Source organism: Phacochoerus africanus, chromosome 13 (assembly GCF_016906955.1).
Source record: "Phacochoerus africanus isolate WHEZ1 chromosome 13, ROS_Pafr_v1, whole genome shotgun sequence".
Lineage (NCBI taxonomy): Eukaryota > Metazoa > Chordata > Mammalia > Artiodactyla > Suidae > Phacochoerus > Phacochoerus africanus.
In genome coordinates this window covers 14,642,205-14,662,350 of record NC_062556.1, presented here as the reverse complement: position 1 = coordinate 14,662,350, position 20,146 = coordinate 14,642,205, and the positions used below count along the sequence as shown (strand labels likewise).

The window sequence follows — 20,146 nt, the reverse complement described above, 5'->3', positions numbered from 1 at the left end:
ATGACTTGCAAAGACACATGTACTCCGATGTTCACTGCAGCACTATTTGTAATAGCCAAGACATGGAAACAACCTAAATGTCCATTGACAGAGGAGTGAATCAAGAAGATGTGGTACATATACGCAATGGAATATTACTCAGCCATTAAAAGGAATGAACTACCAGCATTTTTAGTCACATGGATGGACCTAGACATTATCATGCTAAGTGAAGTCAGCTATACAATGAGACACCAACATCCAATGCTTTCACTGACATGTGGAATATGAAAAAAGGACAGACTGAACTTCTTTGCAGAACAGATGCTGACTCACAGACATTGAACAACTTATGGTCTCTGGAGGAGACAGTTTGGGGGTGGGGGGATGTGCTTGGGTTGTGGGATGGAAATCCTGTGAAATTGGATTTTTATGATCATTATACAACCACAGATGTGATAAATTCATTTGAGTAATAAAAAAAGTAAAAAATAAATAAAAAGAATTCCATTAATGACTGTATATTTTTTTTTTTTCAAATGGTCAACTATCTCTTACATTTCTCTTTTGTATTTCCTGAGCTTGTTGTTCCTCTGTATAGTTGTGACTTTTCTTCTGGTATCATTTTCCTTCAGCCTGAAGAAGTTCCTTTATCGTTTCTCAGGGTGCGGTACACTGGTGATAAACCCTCTCTACTTTTATCTTGTCTCAAAATGTATTTACTTTGCTTTCATTTTCAAAGATGCTTTTGATGAATACACAATCAGAGCTGAAACTGTTTTATCATTCAGCTTTTTAAAGATGCTGTTCTATTGTTTTCTGGTTTGAACTGCTTCTAACAAGAAGTCAGCAGTATACTTATCACTGCTTCCTTCAAATAATATGTCTCATCTTTTTTTCCTCTAGTTGCTTTTTAAGATTTTTCCTCTTCATCACTGGTTTTCAATAATTTGATTATGGTGTGCCTTACTGTATTTATTTTAGCTTCTTGGGTGTGAGTTCATGTTTTCTATCACATGTGAAAAAAACTTTTACATCTTCAAATATTTTATGCCTCAATCTAAGACACTCCACCTATACCTATGATTATAATGCTAATATGACCTCAACATTCACTGAGGCTTTCTTCACCTTTCTTCTTTTCTTTTTTGTCTTTTTGCTATTTCTTGGGCCGCTCCTGCGGCATATGGAGGTCCCCAGGCTAGGGGTCGAATGGGAGCTGTAGCTGCCGGCCTACGCCAGAGCCACAGCAATGCGGGATCCAAGCCGCGCATGTGACCTACGCCACAGCTCATGGCAACGCTGGATTGTTAACCCACTGAGCAAGGGCAGGGACGGAACTCGCAACCTCACGTTTCTTAGTCGGATTCGTTAACCACTGCGCCACGACGGGAACTCCTTCACCTTTTTTCCAACTTTTAATTTTTTCCTATCTGTGCTTCAGTCTGGATGGCTTCTATTGTCTTCTGGTCAAGTTAACTGATCTTGCTCTCTAGAATATCCAGCTGGCAGTTAAGCTCATCCAGTGAGTTTTTCATTTTATTATTTTTTCCTTTTTAGGGCTGCACCTGTGGCACATGGAATGTCCTGAGATAGTGGTCTAATCAGAGCTGCAGCTGCAGGCCTACACCAGAGCCACAGCAATGCCAGATCCGAGGTGCATCTTCAACCTGCACCTCAGCTCATGGCAACACCGGATCCTTAACGCACTGAATGAGGCCAGGGATCGAACCTGCCCTCATGGATACTAGCCAGATTCTTAACCTGCTGAGCCACAATGGGAACTCTAAGTTTTTCATTTTAAATATTGTATTTTTCAGACCTATAGTTTTTATTTTGTAGAATTCCTAATTTTTCCTCTCATTAAAATTTTAAGTCCTTGAACACATTTTAAATAGCTGTTTTAAAGACCTTATCTTCTAGTTCTGTAAACTCTGTCATTTGTAAGTCTGTTTCTATCAACAGATTTTTCTAGCTTTGGTTCACATTTTTCTGACTACTTCACCTATGCATTTTTTACTGCAGGCTCGGCATTATCAACACTATAATGTTGATTGTATTTGTTGTCATACTCAGGAGTGCTAAGTTTTGTTCTGGAAGGGAGTTAATTTAATAAAGATCCACATGATTTTTCAGAGGTTAGTTTTTAAGCTTTACTAGTTTGAGTCTAAAGTAGCCTTTACTGTAGGACTGATTAACCTTACTTGAATTTAAAGGCGTGGACTCTCCAAGGTCTCTAAAGCACTGTGTGAGCTCCAGTTATTTTTTAGCTCACAGATTTCTAGTAGCCATTATTTCTCTGGCAGTTTCACCCTGTCCCTACTCCCAAACCTGCTCTATTTTTAACATGGGTATTCCTGAGAGTTAAAGACGGGTCGCTTAAAAAGCGTCAGTAAAAGAAAATCATTCCATTTACCTCTTAAAAAAAAAAAAAAAAAAAGCAGTTCTTTTTAAAGATACCTGCTTTGTTTCTAGCATATATAATAGAGGGAGATTCCTGAATAAAAGAATTCTCAAATCAGAGCCACTTGCTACATGCTCACTTTAAGAAGCATCTGTAATTTCTATTTCTTAAATTACTCAGAGAAACAATCCTGATTCAATAAGAAAAGACACTGAGAATATTTTATAAATACGCATAATTGTGGTTTCTGTAGTCCAAACTCCTTTTTTACACAATTAAAACACTGGAATTTGGCACTGAAAAAAGAACATCCTTCTAATTCATCACAAGGGAGGAAGAACTCTTTAAAACTATTTTCTTTTTCTATTCTTTTGTTCATTTTCTGTACAACCCTGCTTCCTGGCTAGTTATATTTATTCAATAGTTTATTCTAAGGCTGAAGTGCTCAATCAAAATCTCCTTTGAAAGGCATTCAAACTTAAGAAAAAGGGAGACAAGAGTGATAGGTGTCCCAAAGGTACTGTAACCATAGAGACAAGCAAAGTTCAGGAGAATAGAACATTAACAAAGCAAAATGAGACAGGGATAAAAAAGAAAGTTTTGAATTTCAAAGCAATAATTGACATTTTAAATACAATATGAATAGAAAGAAACTGAGAAAAAAGAAATGAAATTATTTTTGGTTAAAAATGAATTACCATTTTGAAAAGGTTAAAAATCTAATTGAATGAAAGTTATCTATTATTTCAAATGTTTTATATATAAAATCAAATACAGGAAGTTCCCATTGTGGCTGAGCGGTAATGAGCCCAACTAGTATTCATGAGGTTGCAGGTTCAATCCCTGGCCTTGCTCAGTGGGTTAAGGATCTGGTGTTGCCATGAGCTGTGGTGTAGATCACAGACGTGGCTCAGATCCCACGTTGCTGTGCCTGTGGTGTAGGCTGGCAGCCATAGCTCCAATTCAACCCTAGCCTGGGAACTTCCATGTGCCACAGGTACGACCCTAAAAAGCAAAGACCAAATATATACCATGCCTATACAGCAGCAGAAATAAGCACAGAAATTATTTTTGAGAGTAAGGACATATTATTAATCAAAAAAAGGAAAAAAAAAAAGGCAGTCAGAAAATCTGCTTTAATGCTGAATCTTCAATGTGTAAAAAAAATGCCTTAAATCTTCAATGCAACCTGATTTTTAAAATAAGTAGCCAAATTGATACTATTTCTTAAAAAACCTGAAAATGCATTCATAAATTACATTTAACTTTAGAATACTTTTCAATAAACATTTTAGAAATTTTCTGCAAGAAGTAAATCAGTACTGATCGATTTCTAATTCATAATTGCGCTATTATTATTTACATAAACCATATGTAAATCTCAGTTTTTAAATTACATTCAAATATGAATTTATAACATAAATGCTAGTCCCTACTGTAAAACCAATATACTAATTTAAAGACTAGATTTAAAGTAATATACCAAAACCTATGTTCATTTGACTTTGCTAATAATAAAAACTAAATTACTACTGTTAAGCAAGTGGACAGTAAAAAGTAGGAGGAAAGCTAAAATATTTCAGTAACAGGACACAAACATTTGACTTAAAATGTTGCTTAAACTCCAGAAAATCTGAGATGTCCTCAAAGATAAAGAATTCAGATTGATCCAAATAAAGTGCTTATTACCGACACTAATTCAGAAACTTTATAAACTCTTACTAAGATTATGAAAGGAAAAAAAAATCTATTAAGAGTTATCTTTGAGCCTAAAGAATATCTTTAAAAAATTTTTTTAACTGAAGTATAGCTGATTTACAATGTTAATTTCTGCTACACAGTAAAGTGATTCAGTTTATATATACAAATGCACACAAACTAAGGACATACACATTTTTTTTTTTTTTTATCTTTGTAGGGCCACATCTGTGGCATATGGAGGTTCCCAGGCTAGGGGCTGAATCAGAGCAGCAGCTGCCGGCCTACACCACAGCCACAGAAAACACCAGAACCACAGTGCCTCAAAGCAACACCAGATCCTTAACCCAGAGCAGGGGCCAAGGATTGAACCCGCATCCTCATGGATACTAGTCAGGTTTGTTACCACGGAGCCACAATGGGAACTGCAAGACATATACTTTTAAATTTTGACAAATGTTGCCAAACTGTCCTTTAAAAGGATAATACTAATTTATACTTTCACCAAGAGAGTATAAAAATGGCCATTTTCCCAGACCATTTCAATTACTATGTAACAATAAACTTTTTATCTTCAGTAATATGATAGGCAGAAATTCTCACTGCTGTTTTAATTTGCATATTTTGATTATTATCTTCTCATGTATTTATTTATCATTTGCATTTCTTCTGTTAGCTGTTCAAATTAAAAGTGCATTATCTTCTACTGATTTGCGGGATCTCATTCTACATTGAGGATAACTGGTCTGTTACATAATTTACAAATATTTTTTCCACATTATTGCTTTTATTTTAACTTAGTTTATATCGTCTTTTTCTGTAAATGTTTCAAGTGTTATGTAGCCAAATCTGTCCATTTTCCCCCTTTAGGGCATCTGACTACATGCCATCCTTTAAAATACGTTAAAATTTCCCCTCAGTCAGACCCTGGCATCTGAGGTGGCTGGCTTATAGGACTTTCTCAGGTATCAAACTCCGAGGATGCTCAAATCCCTTATATAAACTGGCATAGTATTTGCATATAGCCCACACACCCCACCTCCCATATACTTTAAATCATCTTAGATTACTTATAATACAATGTAAATGCTACGTAAACAGTTGCTAATGTGCAACAAATTCAAGTTCTGCTTTTTTAAACTTTTCAGACTTTTTTTTGTCTTTTTTTGTCTTTTGTTGTTGTTGTTGCTATTTCTTGGGCCACTCCCGCGGCATATGGAGGTTCCCAGGCTAGGGGTCGAATCGGAGCTGTAGCCACCGGCCTACGCCAGAGCCACAGCAACGCGGGATCCGAGCCGTGTCTGCAACCTACAGCACAGCTCACGGCAACGCCGGATCGTTAACCCACTGAGCAAGGGCAGGGACCGAACCTGCAACCTCATGGTTCCTAGTCGGATTCGTTAACCACTGCGCCACGACGGGAACTCCCAGATTTTTTTTTTAGCAAATATTCTCAACCTGCAGTTGGGTGGTTACACAAAGGTGAAATCTGCAGATGTCAGACAGCGGACTTTACTATGAAAATAATATGAAGGGTATGTTTTACATTTACTGATGCTCCAAACAACTCAATGTTCAAATACTAAGTAATGAAATGTGGTTAAATGTAAAAGAACTGCAGGTGTTTGGTTAAAAAAGTAAAATAATTTAAGAAACACACACAAACAATTTGAATCACGGCATAATGGAATTTGTCTTACAGTCTCACAGGTCTTTAGAATTCTGGTTTTGAGGACAGCTGTGGATCTTTTAGGATAAGAGAATATAAAACTCAAAAAAAATTAAAATCATTTACTCTAACCACACCGAATACGTAAATCCCCTAACTCCATGTCTGAGAGAATGCATTTCCAGCCAATTCTAACTGCCACCAAATTCTTCTTCATGCTGAGTCAGAAGCTGCCTCCTTGCTCTATGTATTGCTCCCCAGAACAACAGAAAAAGTAGACCACCTCCGTACCAATACATCCTTTCCAATATCTGAAGCATTTTTTAAGTTTGACAGTTCTTTTTGTTCCTTTTTAATGTAAATATTTGTTCATGTGTATAACTGACATGTCAGACTATAATCTCCATGACGAGGTCTTTTAAATCTACTCTAGTGCCTAGTACATAGAATGCACTTAATACATTAGTTAAATGGAAAGAAAAAATATATAGACATCTAATTTCCTACTTGCAGACAATTTTGTCAATATTTTCTTAAAATGAAGAAAGTCACCCGGTATAATCTCTTATTTTCTTTTAATTGCAATATTCTAATATGTGTTCTTTGTCTTGAACACATTCCTAATAAATATGTGATACTGAACAATTTTACACTGTATCTACAGAACTTGCCTGGGTCCAAAACAGTCTACATGGTGTATCATCTATATTGCACAATAAATGTATTGCTGATCTTTCATGACATATTCAATGCCATTTTGACATGTGTGTTAATACAAGGGAATTTAGTATAATAACTGTGGATCCAGTTATATAATTCGTATTGTTTTTAAAAATCATTCACTAAATAAAGATTTTGGAGCTATACACAGATAAGAAATAAATATGAAAGGTTAAGGTTAGATCTCTTTAGGGGTGCTGAGGCAGAAAAAAAGTTGAGAACTATAAATCTTCAACAGTAAATCTCTATTCTTGAGAATAGGAGACCAAAACAGGAGACCAAATTTTTGATCTAACCAGGACCAAAACATACTTACTTCACTGTGGCACTTAGAAGAAAGTTCAGCTGTGGCATTAACAGGTGGTCTGGGGCTGAGAGATAGCGATCAAACTGAACCTAAATGTAACAGACAAATGCAAAACACCAAGTGCATGTATCTACTAACATCCACCAACCATTGCTTTTCAGGATTCAATCTTGGTAAAAATCCAATATTTCAAATAGAGAGTTTTTTGTGATCCAAATGAGTTATTTCTTAGACATTCTAACTAAAACTCACCAGAAATGTCAATCTTCAATGTAGTCAGTATCAGCAACACCTAGTTTTAAAATCCTGAATCCAAACCATTCATCTTGATCTCCTTCACCCAACTTCTGAGTAATAATATTAACAAGAAGTCATCAGACTGCAAGTCTATGTGACTTTCTAAATCCAGGGCATTTGTTAATTATTTACTCAGCTATTTATTCAACTAATATTTACTGAGGACCTATTATTGGTAAGATAAAAGTACCATATAAGATAATGTAACTGTAATGGTGAGCAAAAGAGAACAGTCCCTAGAGCTTCCTCGAGCTTATGGCCTAGTGAGAAAAGTACTTAACAAATAATAACATAAATAAAGAAAAGGCCAAACTATGAAAGCATAAATCAGGAGAACATAGCTAATCTGTGTGTTTGGCAAAAACATCTCTCAGGAAAGGACATTTTAAGTGAAATCTTAAAGATGAACAAGCATCACATTAAGTGTGTATGTGTAGTGGGGACAGCATGGATTGAGGCTCAGGCTGGGAGGGAAAATGACTATTAGAGATCAGTTCATGCAGGACAGTAGGCTTTTCTAAAATATTTTAATTCTTATTGTAAAAGCTTGAGGAAACCACTGAAGGAGAGAATTGTGTGATTTAAATTTTAAGAAGCTACATGTGGCTACAGCAAGAAGAAGGGAAGGCTGTATTAGAGTAGACGGCGAGGGCACCAGGGGTGGGGAGAAGAGAGAACCGGCGAGCAAAACCATCACTGTTTGGTTAGTGACAGGATGAAGGTGCTGACTCTCAGATTTTGGATCTCTGTAATTCACAATATTATCACAATCCATAACTGCGACCGTATACATTTATTTATGTGATGACTAGGTCTCTTACTAGAGCACATCTATTTTCATCCCAATTTGTAGCATGGCACCTAGATAACAGCAGATACTAGGATAATAATTGTTGAAATAGTAAATACGCAGATGCTCCTGCACTTTCTGAGGAACACGTGTAAAAGAACTTGGGGTTGGGGCTGGTGGTGAAGAGTTGGAGGAGTTCATTCAGTGTGGGCTACACTGAACTGATGGGCCTTTGAGGCATCCAAGTTGGGGCCCCAGACAGTTATTTATAAAACTATGGGTCACACATAAAAATCAAGATTTTGTTTCTTTAGAGAGACCCCAGATATTCAACTCAATTGCTTTTAAAGTTAAGACCAGGCATATATGAATCTGTACTAGGGTTTAAATCTATTTTGTGAGTTTATATTATGAACTGAACATGCGTCCTTGGGGAAGGAGGAACAGGCGAGACACGTACACGTACGGAGTACCGACTGAAGCTGCCCATCTCTGTGCAGACCCATGTCCTCATCTGCGGGGGAGGGGGGTTAATACCCTGAAATGGACTTACTGGGTAGTACAGTGTATGTCTAAGATGCTCACCTTTTTTAATGAACCTAAAATTTATTCATTTTCACTTATTTTTGAACTTTTTAGAATCAAATCTTCCTTGCATTTCTACAGTTTTTACTGTTATGTTTGATACATTAAAGTTATGGATGTTACTTTTATGTATATATTCTTTTATCATGACATAATGTTCCTTATTTATGAATAATTAAGTGTTTTGAAAATCTCCTTTGTCTAATATTAATTCTGTCAGCTCTGCATTCTGTGCATTTGTTAGGTATCTTGTAGGCCTATCCCTTTATTTTCAGTTAAATTTAGCTCTGTCAGATGACAGATAGGAAAGCCCTAGCATCAAAAAAAGTCACCCAAGAAAACTACTGCTTAGAGTCAAACCACTATGGTAGTGAGTATTTACACACTTAAGACAGGCAGTATTGTATAGCAGGTAAAACACAAGTACTGGGTTAAATGGGGTCCTTAGGAAGATTAAAAAAGTAAATACATAAAAAATGTGTGTCACACTCAAGAGATGTTAATGGCTCTCGTCATCACTCACTGTTGTTATTATTAGTACTACTAGTGTTATCATTATAAAGCTTCCAAAGCTTTCTTCTTTATGAAGAAAGGGATGTGCACGTAAGTTGTATCACTGGAAAGGAAGGTAATAAAGTGGAAGTTTGGTGAGTGTCGCACTAAGAGTAACACAGTATCTCAAGACTGGAATCCAATTTCAGTTGTCTCGCGAAGAAGTCAAGAACTATAAGCCAAGCATCACTGACAGAGCAAAGTCTATAACGACACACAGCTTAGCTTCTTCATGTCTGTCATTCCTGTTTCCTCCAGAGGTTAGGAGTAAAACTGAAACTGAAGAAAACCTAAACAGCAATAATCAAAATACAAGGGTATGGTGAAATATACTACAAATATATGTCTTGGGCAGACCTCCTTAGTTAAAGCAATGCATGTGCAATCGTTATGACTAGATCCAATGTGAATATGGCATATTAAGAGATAAAATTATCACCAAGGACAAAATTATCAAGTGGGAAAAAATAACAATAACGTTCCATAAGGAAACCTACATTGAAATGCTTTGTTATGTACTCACCATCGCAGCTTTCACTGCCACAGAATCTAGGTTGGGCAAATTAGCTAACGGGCCCTTAAAAGGGGCAGGGAGGCAAAAACAAGATGAAAACACATGTTATTTGTTACAATTCACTTATGGAAATACAGTCCATTAGTAGATGGCCCAAATTGGAACATTTAGCTTATTTCCAAAGAACTCAAGTGTCATACCTTTTTTTTTAAATTTTTTTTGTCGTTGTTGTTGTTGCTATTTCTTGGGCCGCACCCATGGCATATGGAGGTTCCCAGGCCAGGGGTTGAATCGGAGCTGTAGCCTCAGGCCTACGCCAGAGCCACAGCAACGCGGGATCCAAGCCGTGTCTGCAACCTACACCACAGCTCACGGCAACGCCAGATCGTTAACCCACTGAGCAAGGGCAGGGACCGAACCTGCAACCTCATGGTTCCTAGTCGGATTCGTTAACCACTGCGCCACAACGGGAACTCCTTTATTTTATTTTATTTATTTATTTTTTGTCGTTGTTGTTGTTGCTATTTCTAGTATCTTAAACCTCAATTAGAACAGGGACTATGATTTGTTCGTTTTTGTATAACTAATATGAAGGCACTCAATAATATTTGTTGGAGAAGCATAAGTTTACTAACAATGCAAATACCAGGATTATTCAAATCTAAAAATAAGGAAAAAAGGGCAGTAACACTGAGAAATGGCAATGAGATATGGGGGCTTTCAGAGTTTCACTTTGACAATTTTAGATGTAAGTATAAAAAGGCACTAGAATTGGCACCTACTGATGGAAATTTGCTTATTGCTTTGTCAAAAGAAAAATTCAAAACTTGTGATTTTTTTTGAGAGCTTCACTTAAGAGTTTCTAAGCTATAAAATATTCTTAATGTAATGTTATTTATAAGAGTTTTTTGCTTTTTTTTTTTTGTCTTTTTGCTATTTCTTGGGCCGCTCCCGCGGCATATGGAGGTTCCCAGGCTAGGGGTCGAATCGGAGCTGGAGCCTCAGGCCTACGCCAGAGCCACAGCAACGCAGGATCCGAGCCGCGTCTGCGACCTACACCACAGCTCACGGCAATGCCGGATCCTTAACTCACTGAGCAAGGGCAGGGACCGAACCCGCAACCTCATGGTTCCTAGTCGGATTCATTAACCACTGCGCCACGACGGGAACTCCCAGTTTTTTGCTTTTTAAAGAAAGATGCTTATATGCTTTTCTAGGGTTCCCGTCACTCTATTTTCCAATACTACTGGAGTTCTATACTTTAATCAGATCAAATGCTAGCCCCACAAGAAACAGACCAAAGGAACAGTCCATGATTTGCTAAATTAACAAAGGGAATGACAGCTATTTATACAGTAATCTATGTGTTCAATTCATTGACAGTGATAAAGGACTGTGAAAAGTTACCAATATCCTTTATACATTTTTCAATACAAAGTTTTTTATATTTTCATTACTTTTAACCCAAACTATCTTTATTACAAAGGTCAGTTAATATTTTGGGGCACCCTACTGTATCTCAGGTAGTCATCTAAGAACCATACATGTGCTATTTCATTCGATCTTCAGAACAATCCTAATGTTACAGATATTATTACCTCAATCTACAGATGAGCAAAGAGAGAGATAAGCCACGTTCCTAATGAAAACCTGCTATTAAGTTGAAGAGCCAAGATTCAGCCCAGAGTCTGGCTCTAGAACCCATACTCTAAATTGGTGTATCCCTCTCGTTAGGAACATCCATGCGCTTACCTGTTCAGGTTTATGCTGCTGCACGGTGTTATAGATATAACTCAAGCCTGCTCGAGTTAAAACATAAGAAGCTTGCTCATTTATAAGTGTATCCAAATGTGCTTCAATCTAAAATAAAACACAATTGAAAGAAAATAATTTACAAGAAGAGTAAAACTGATGATAGCAGCAGATCACCCTGGAGTCTTAGCTCTTTGTAATGGACTTGTTTCTGGCAGTGGCCATGGAGCCAAACTATGAGGCACAGGGATGGCTTCTACACGAAGACTTTTCCTTCCTCCAAAGAGGGAGTCCTCTGACAAAAGGGAGGGAAAGTCTTACCAAATAAATAAATAAATAAATAACCCCAGGGCATTCCAGGGCTGGCCACTAGACAAAAAATTTGAATTGCTTCTCAGCTCTTTTAAAAGGCTTACATCAAGCAAAACACAAACAAACAGTGAAAAATAACAGTGAACATAAACAACAACAGTGAAAAATAAAACACTCGGGGAGACGCAGAGCTGATGGTCCTCATCGCCGCACCACCTCATGCCCCCAAGTTGCTCAACTGACTCGACCCATCGAATATGCCACCTGGAGAAGCCTGGAGGCAACCCCACAGGGGCGGAGGCAGTAAGTTTTCCTGAGGAGAAAGCAGCTCTGTGACAACTAGGGGATTGCTGAGGACCCAGCAGAAAGCTGGTCAAACATGTCGAGTTCAAGAACTGTCTAAAAAGATCCAGCCAGCAGCGTGAGCTGCGTGTGCTTTCTTTGGGGAAGCCACTTCATGCCAGTGGGAGAGAAGGCAAAGAGGGAGGCTACTTCATGGGATGATGACTCCTCCAGTGGGAAGGAGTCTACTGCTCCCTTTACCAGCACAGGCCTGAAAGCCTGCAGACCTTTCTATTCCTCACCAGAGAGTCCCCTGAGTTTTACCAGCTCATTCACCAATGGCATAGAACACTACTAACAAGATTCATGTGTTACCAGCTGAATGCATGCCACAGTCCAGGTAACTCCAATAGCTGAGCCCCTCCCCCTCAACCGTTGCTTTAAGAAGGAGAGTGGGTTCTAAGAGGAAACCTACCCGAATAATGAGAACAAGTACCTCTTCCTGAGGCAACACTACTGAAAGACACAGAGTACTTTAAGGGACTGCCCAAGGAAGTACAATTAGAACCTTTACTTACTAGTCTTACTGGAAGCCAAGAAAAACAAGATAGCAAATACAAACATTTCATGAAAGACTTATTGCTAAGAACCAAATTAGTAACCGAAAGAAAAATGAAAGAATAGTAATACAGAGTAAATATCAGAGAAATACATTAAAGTGAGATTTTAAAAGAAATCAGAAGGCAAATTCAGGAAATAAAGCCAACTAAGGACAGGAGCTTCCAAATATAAAAAGTAACACATGGAGAAGTGATAATTAAAGGTAACAGGAAAACTATACTGAGCAAAAGAAAAGTTGACTCTTCAGACAGAAATGGCTCTGCAAAGTCTAAGTTCAACAGAAAAAGAGACATACCAAAAAGTATCCTGAGGAAATACCTGAACTCAAGAGAAAATCATTACTAGATTCCACATGAAGAGAATATGTTGTCACCAATAAAAGAGAATCAGCCTAGCCCGGATTCCTTGCCTGAAACACTGAAAGAAGTAAGAGTGGAAGAAAATTAATAGACTACTGATAGAAAAAGCCTGAACCTCATGAATCTTTTACTCGATAAGGAAAACTATTACTGTGGTGGGCCCTTGCCTTCTAGCATCCACACCTCTGCACAGTTCTCTCCACACTGGGAGATGGGCTGGTCCACGTGACCAGCACTGGTCACCAGCCTCTCAGCAGACATGATGCAAGTGCAGATTTAATAAGCGCTTACATGGTGGGGCCTGTCCTCTTGGAATGTAAAAACTGACTTTGGGAGTATTTAAAAAACAAAGATAATTGGTGATAAAACAAACTCTTGGACAACTGATACATCTGCACATCTTAAGAAAAGATTTAGTCAAATAGCAGAGATTGGGGTAGAATTAGTGATAAATACAGAAGGAATTTTTTGAAAGAATCAATGAATTTTTTAAAAAATGATTTTATCATACATAAAAAACTATGCAAGAAAAGAAAACTAATCATACCTCACTGTTATTTCTTTTAAAATAATTAGAAATTAGAAAAATTTGGAGGTCTCAAAGCTCATTCCATAGAAAAAAACCCCAAATGATAAATAAACCTTGACTGTACCCAATGCCAAATATATATATACTTGTGCTAACAAAGATGGAGAATTTTCTTATTTAAAAATCATTATATCTACTAAAAATCACTATTTCAAAATCAGAAGCCAAGTATCTGGCAAATTTTATAAATGACTTTGTTGTGAATCTTAAGTGATACCATTTGGCTTATAGGACTGGAGTGATTGCTATAACAAATTGTAATGTTGTGCCTAACACTGATTTACACATAGATAAAAATGTATCTGTCCTCAGCAACACCTTCTGCACTAGCTCACAGTGTGAAAAACATAGCACATTATTCACAGTTCAGAAACTGAAATCTGCATACAGAATAACTGTTCAGATTAGTCAGAAAAGCTTCACTCTACCAACACATACTACGGCAGGAATAAACTATCTTACCCATTATGTATTCTGGCTTCTCCAAACAAATGAAATACTAAATATGCATTTTAGGGTGTGTGCATGGTTCTACCAAATTATAACAAGGGATTCAAAGATATCAGGTCACTGAAATTAGCTTATAGTCAGCAACTAAGATCACATAAAAAGATTTCACCACAGTGGACAGTCATTTTATGGCAAAATTAACCTGGAACTGCAGCATCTCCAGACGTCTGTCAGTGAATTCAAACAGAGCTAATGTTGTCTTCATCATGTAGAGTGAATTGACCATGAAAGTGGCCATGTCGGCAGTGCCTAAATTGCTGGCTGATACAGTACACATCTGGAGGAGAGGATCCAAGACACATGATAAAACCTAAAATGAAAAATAAAGTGTATAATTGCCCAATCAGTGATGCAGGTAGGTGTTAATGGCACATCACAATGAAAAGCCAAACTAATGCAAAGGGGCCAAATTACAGAAGCATGTAAGAAAAAGATTAAATGAGGATGGCACGACAGGACTGGCAGCATCTTGGCATGCCGGGACGTGGGTTTGATCCCTGGCCTGGATCCAGTGTTGCTGCAGCTGTGGCTTAGGTCACAACTGCAGCTCAGATCTGATCCCTGGCCTGGGAACTCCATATGCCATGGGGTGGCCAAAAAAGAAAATATAAAATAATAGTAAAACAAAATAAAAAATAAGAAACCACTAAAAAAAAAGAAAAAGATTAAATGGTATAACGATTGTAATAGTTTTTAAAACAAGCATTACTGAATACTTTTTAAATTAAAGAGAAGTGGTTTAATATTTGAAGGAGAAAGCAATGAGAGCAAGAGCAAGATCTATGGGTTATAAAACATCAGAATTCCAAGAGAATATACAATAGAGGAATAATACAAACCACTGAAATGAATTTACAACATACCTGCACAAAATCAGCTTGACGGGCATCTAATGGTACAACTGAGGAATCATGAGATGCCAAAACTTCACGCAACAACATGAGTGTCTGATTTAATGCAGAACTTGGTCCAAGATCAGGTGGTGGGAGTTCAACCTAAAAGAAAGTATGATCCATTGCTTATATTGTTCTATTTAATTTTAGTGTCTAAAAAATTGCCAATTCACAATAATTCATATCAAAGATGTAAAGCCTGGCTGACATATTACAAAATCTATAATCTATCATCCTAATCAAAATTATCAGAGAATGTTACAGAATGTTTTATCAGAGAAAGTTTTTTGTTAGATTATCTCAGAATACTTCACAATTAGAAGTCCAGAATTTGTACTTTTTTTTTTTTTTTTTTTTAGGGTCACACCGTGGCACATGGAAGTTCCCAGGCTAGGGGTCGAATTAGAGCAGTAGCTGCCAGCCTACACTACAGCCATCGCAATGCCAGATCCGAGCTGCATCTGCGAACTTCACCACAGCTCACAGCAATGCTGGATCCTTAACCCACTGAATGAGGCCAGGGATTGAACCAGTATCCTCATGGATACTAGTCAGGTTCGTTACCCGCTGAGCCACAACAGGAACTTCCAGAATTTGTACTTTTAAAATTAGAAAAAATTGGGAGTTCCCGTCGTGGTGCAGTGGTTAACGAATCCGACTAGGAACCATGAGGTTGCGGGTTCGGTCCCTGCCCTTGCTCAGTGGGTTAACGATCTGGCATTGCCGTGAGCTGTGGTGTAGGTTGCAGACGCGGCTCGGATCCCGCGTTGCTGTGGCTCTGGAGTAGGCCGGTGGCTACGGCTCCGATTCAACCCTTAGCCTGGGAACCTCCATATGCCGCGGGAGCGGCCCAAGAAATAGCAACAACAACAACAAAAAAGACAAAAGACAAAAAAAATAAATAAATAAAATAAAATAAAATTAGAAAAAATTATAAGGATACTCAGCAGTCTTTGAACTGTAGAGTTATATTCTTATGTGAATTTGAAATGGTAATTTTTTAGTCCAAGTCTTAAGAAAAAAGCAATTCAGAGACCAGTAATTCCTCAACTATAATTGAGAATCATCACTCACCCTCATGCCCAAATCTCAGATACTGTGTGGCTCAATATGCGTAGTTTGGGGTCTAGATATCTGTGTTTCAACAGTACCCAGGTGATTTTCAGGACACTGGTCCATGGGCCACATACTTCACAGGAACTATGCAACACTGCCACTAAAATCCTGGGTCAGGAGATTAATTTCACATTTTGTACCTACCACTGACTGGTTGTGTTACCTTGGAAAAGTTATTTAAATTATCAGAGGTTCAGAGGGATTCTGATCAGATTAAATGGATTGTTGCATCTCAACCACTTGAGTATCTGACACATATTAATTAGCTAAATTCATTATCCTTATTTGATAGCATCATGATATTCAAGATGTGCCTGCAAATTTTTTCAAAGTATTTTTCAAAGTACTTAATATATTAACATAGTCAGATTTTGTAAATGAAACAAAATCTGGTACTTAGAAATCCATGTAAGACACCACGCCCTTGTGTCAGGTAGACAGAAAAGGTGTAAGAATTTTAAAATACCAGGATTTATATTAAGAATGTTTTAGGTATAAAAGCTAATACATAAGTGACATAAGTAGCAATGGCAAAGGGAGGACCTCTGAAAATCCTCGCTCCTTCATAAAAGCCAAAAAAAAAAAAAAAAACCAAAAAATTATGAGACATGCCAACAAAGAAAAAAATATAGTCATTTACAGGAAAATTAAAAAAAGAAGAAGAAACTCCCTGAGGAAGCCCAGAAATTGGAAATACTAGCCAAAGACTTTAAATCAGCTCTTTTATACATGTTCCAAAACTAAGAAAACCATGTCAATGAACTAAAGAGAAGTATGAGAACAACATCTTACAAAGTATAGAATATCAACAAAGAGACAGAAATGTTGGCGTTCAAAAGCACAGTAAATTAAATGAAAAATTCACTGTAGGGGAGTTCTCCATCGTGGCTCAGTGGAAATGAATCTGACTAGTATCCATGAGGACAGAGGTTCAACCCCTGGCCTTGCTCAGTGGGTTAAGGATCTGGCGTTGCTGTGAACTGTGGTGTAGGTCACAGATGTGGCTCGGATCTGGCACTGCTGTGGCTGTGGTGTAGGCTAGTGACTACAGCTCCAGCTCGACCCCTAGCCTGGGAACCTCCATATGCCGTGGGTGCGGCCTTTAAAAAAAAAAAAAAAAAATTTACTGTAGGGAACCAATAGGAGATTTGAGTAGAGAGAAGAAATATCAGTTCTTCTCTCAGGGCAATTAAGATTAACCAGTCTGAGAGTAAAAAAGAAAAAAGAATGAAAGGAAATTAACAGCCTCAGAGACAAAGAGGACACCATCAACAACAACAATAAAACAGGGATCTCAGAAGGAAAGGAGAAAAGGAGGTGGTGCAAAAAGAGCATGTGAAGAAATAGTGGCAGAAGACTTAGCAAAAAAAAAATTAATCTAAACATGTAAGAAGTTCATGAACTCCAAGCAGAATAAGTATGTCCACACTGAGACACATCATAATCATACTGTCAAAAGACAAAGACAAAAGGACTCTTGAAACCAACAAAATGAATATCTCACTCTGAACAAGTGATTCTCAATAAAATTAACGTTTGATTTCTCATCAGAACCTAAAGATGATATATTCAAGGGCTCAAAGAAACAGACTGTCAATCAAGAATTCTATATTCCGCAAAACTATTCTGCAAGAATAAAGAATTAAGACATTCTCAACAAGTAAATTCTTTACTAGCAAACCTGCTCTACAAGAAGTATTAAAGAGAATCCTTCAGGCTAAACTGAAGGGACACTACACAGCAACTCAATTCTGCACAAAGAAATAGAGAACACCATTCACTATGCATCTATGCTGATGAGCACACAATGTAATCTGTAACAATGATATCATAAAGGAAGAGGAAAATGGTGCTATACAGGAACAAAGCTTTTATATACTATTTAAAGTTAGTTGGTAATGATTCCTCATGTGGCTACTTCTTGTGTAAGAAGATTTTAACTGAAGTTGGCATGTTTTTAAAACTTGTATGTGTTTTTTCACGGTAGTAATAAAAGAAAAACTAATATTTATGAGCGACATATATTACACACAGGGCCTACAAAAGCTTTATATCCTTTAATCTCATTTCTTCCTACCACAATCCTATAAGTAGGTTAAACTAGCTAGATTATTATAAATTTAGCTGTTAATTTTAATTCCCAGGGCACCACTAAGAAAATAACTACACATACACTTTATTTTTTATTAAAGAATAGTTGATTTACAATGTTGTGCCAACTTCTGCTGCACAGCAAAGTGACTCAGTCATACATACACACACACACACACACACACACATTCCTGTAATATTTTCCATCATGTTCTATCTATCTCAAGAGACTGGAGGACCTCATTGCTTACCCATTCCAAACGTTAACAGTTTGTATCTACTAACTCCAAACTCCCAGTTCATCCCACTCCTCCCCCTCCCCCTTGTCAACCACAAGTCTGTTTTCTATGTCTATGAGTCTGTTTCTGTTATGCAGATAGGTTCATTTGCACCATATTTTAGATTCCATATATAAGTAATATCATATTGCATGTGTCTTTCTCTTTTTGACTTACTTCACCTAATATAGTCTTTACTTGCATCCGCTTTGCTACAAGTGGCATTATTTCATTCTTTCTTTTTTGGCCATTTCTAGGGCTGCTCCTGTGGCATATAGAGGTTCCCAGGCTAGGGGTCTAATCGGAGCTGTAGCCGCTGGCCTACACCAGGGTCACAGCAACACAGGATCCGAGCCACGTCTGCAATCTACACCACAGCTGGATCCTTAACCCACTGAGCAAGGGCAGAGACCGAACCCGCAACCTCATGGTTCCTAGTCGGATTTGTTAACCACTGAGCCATGACAGGAACTCCTACTTCATTCTTTTTAATGGCTGAGTAGTATTCCACTGAATATACGTACCTCATCTTCTTAATCTATTCATCTGTCAATGGACATTTAGGTCATTTCTATGTCTTGGCTATTGTGAACAGTGCTTCTATGAACACACGGGTGCATGTATCTTTTTCAATTACAATTCTGTCTGGATATATAGCCAGAAGTGGGATGCTGGATCATATGGCAGTTCTATTTTTAGTTTCCTGAGGGACCTCCATATTGTCTTCCATAGTGGTTGTATCCACACGTATATTTAAATTAACAATAAGGGAATTAAAATAGTACACTAGAAGATATTTACTTAACACAAAAGAAGGCAGTAATGAAGGAATAGCAAAATAAATCACTTAGAACATAAAAAAGAATGGTAAAAAATGGCAGTCATAAATACTACTTTATCAGCAATTACATTAAATGTGAACATGCAAACCAAAAAGCAGAGATTGGCAGATGGATAAAAGAAAAAAAAAATGACCCAACCATATGCTGTATTTAAAAAAAAAAACCACACACTTTAAAGACAAAAATAGGTTGAAAGTAAAAGGACAGAAAAGGATATACCTTGCAAAAATAACCAAAAAAGAGCTACAGTAGCTATACTAATTTCAACAAAAAAGACTCTAAGACTAAAACTGCCACTAGAAAGGGAGGCATTTTATAAAAACGAGAAAATAATTATAAACATATAGGCATATAACAAAAGAGCCCCAAAATAATGAAGCCCAAATGGACAAAACTGAAGGGAAAAATACCTTTTGCGGTGAAGTTATTTCAAGTCTGAAACTTCCAAGAATTTAGAGCTAAGTATATAGCTGAAAACGAGTCCCCCTAAAACTCAGGTCCTTTACTGATTTTATGAGTAAGCTCTCTATCCAAAACTGTATTCTTTCTTGTCCACCCCTGTTCCCCTCAAGACTGAGAAGTATCAAAGAAATGTGGGGATTAAAACTCAACAGGACCCCGTAGGACCTTTCCAGGTATCAAAGCCCTGCTGTGCCCCTGTCTCTCATTTGTAGGGAAGGCTTTAGTCTCCTTGGGCCTCCCTGAGTTTTGAAGAGCAGTTAATGATTAGGACAACAGAGTCACAGGATTCCTACAATCTGACGCATACTTTGAGTTGTTCTGGAGAAACTAAGACCCCCAGCCAGTCGGAGGATGGTGACTATCTGCTGACCACAAGTGCTAAACCCCAGACTGGTTGGAACCAGAAGGTTGAGATTCCCCAAATGTCAACTAGTTACTTCACCACCATCCACTCAGAAGGTCCACAAGCTGATCATACATGCTAAGATCCTGTTCCCTAACACTGTCTTTCAAAACTCCTGCCT

General features: G+C 37.6%; 1 protein-coding gene across 11 annotated transcripts in view; it reads right to left on the bottom strand.

Annotated features, from left to right (window-relative positions):
* The window catches only part of COG6 (component of oligomeric golgi complex 6), a 161,155-nt gene that overhangs the window by 99,415 nt on the left and 41,594 nt on the right, over nucleotides 1–20,146 (bottom strand). For 8 of the 11 annotated variants that reach the window (XR_007131408.1, XR_007131409.1, XR_007131404.1 and 5 more), the window contains exons 14-18: nucleotides 14,804–14,935; nucleotides 14,083–14,250; nucleotides 11,268–11,375; nucleotides 9,525–9,578; nucleotides 6,787–6,866 (exon numbers count right to left, since the gene is read on the bottom strand). Coding sequence is in view for 3 of the 11 variants with exons in the window: in XM_047755946.1 (XP_047611902.1) it covers nucleotides 6,787–6,866; nucleotides 9,525–9,578; nucleotides 11,268–11,375; nucleotides 14,083–14,250; nucleotides 14,804–14,935 (542 nt within the window). In the remaining 8 variants the exon portion in view is untranslated. The remainder of the gene's footprint in view (nucleotides 1–6,786; nucleotides 6,867–9,524; nucleotides 9,579–11,267; nucleotides 11,376–14,082; nucleotides 14,251–14,803; nucleotides 14,936–20,146) is intronic. The other 3 variants (XR_007131411.1, XR_007131410.1, XM_047755948.1) reach the window with 1 other exon arrangement.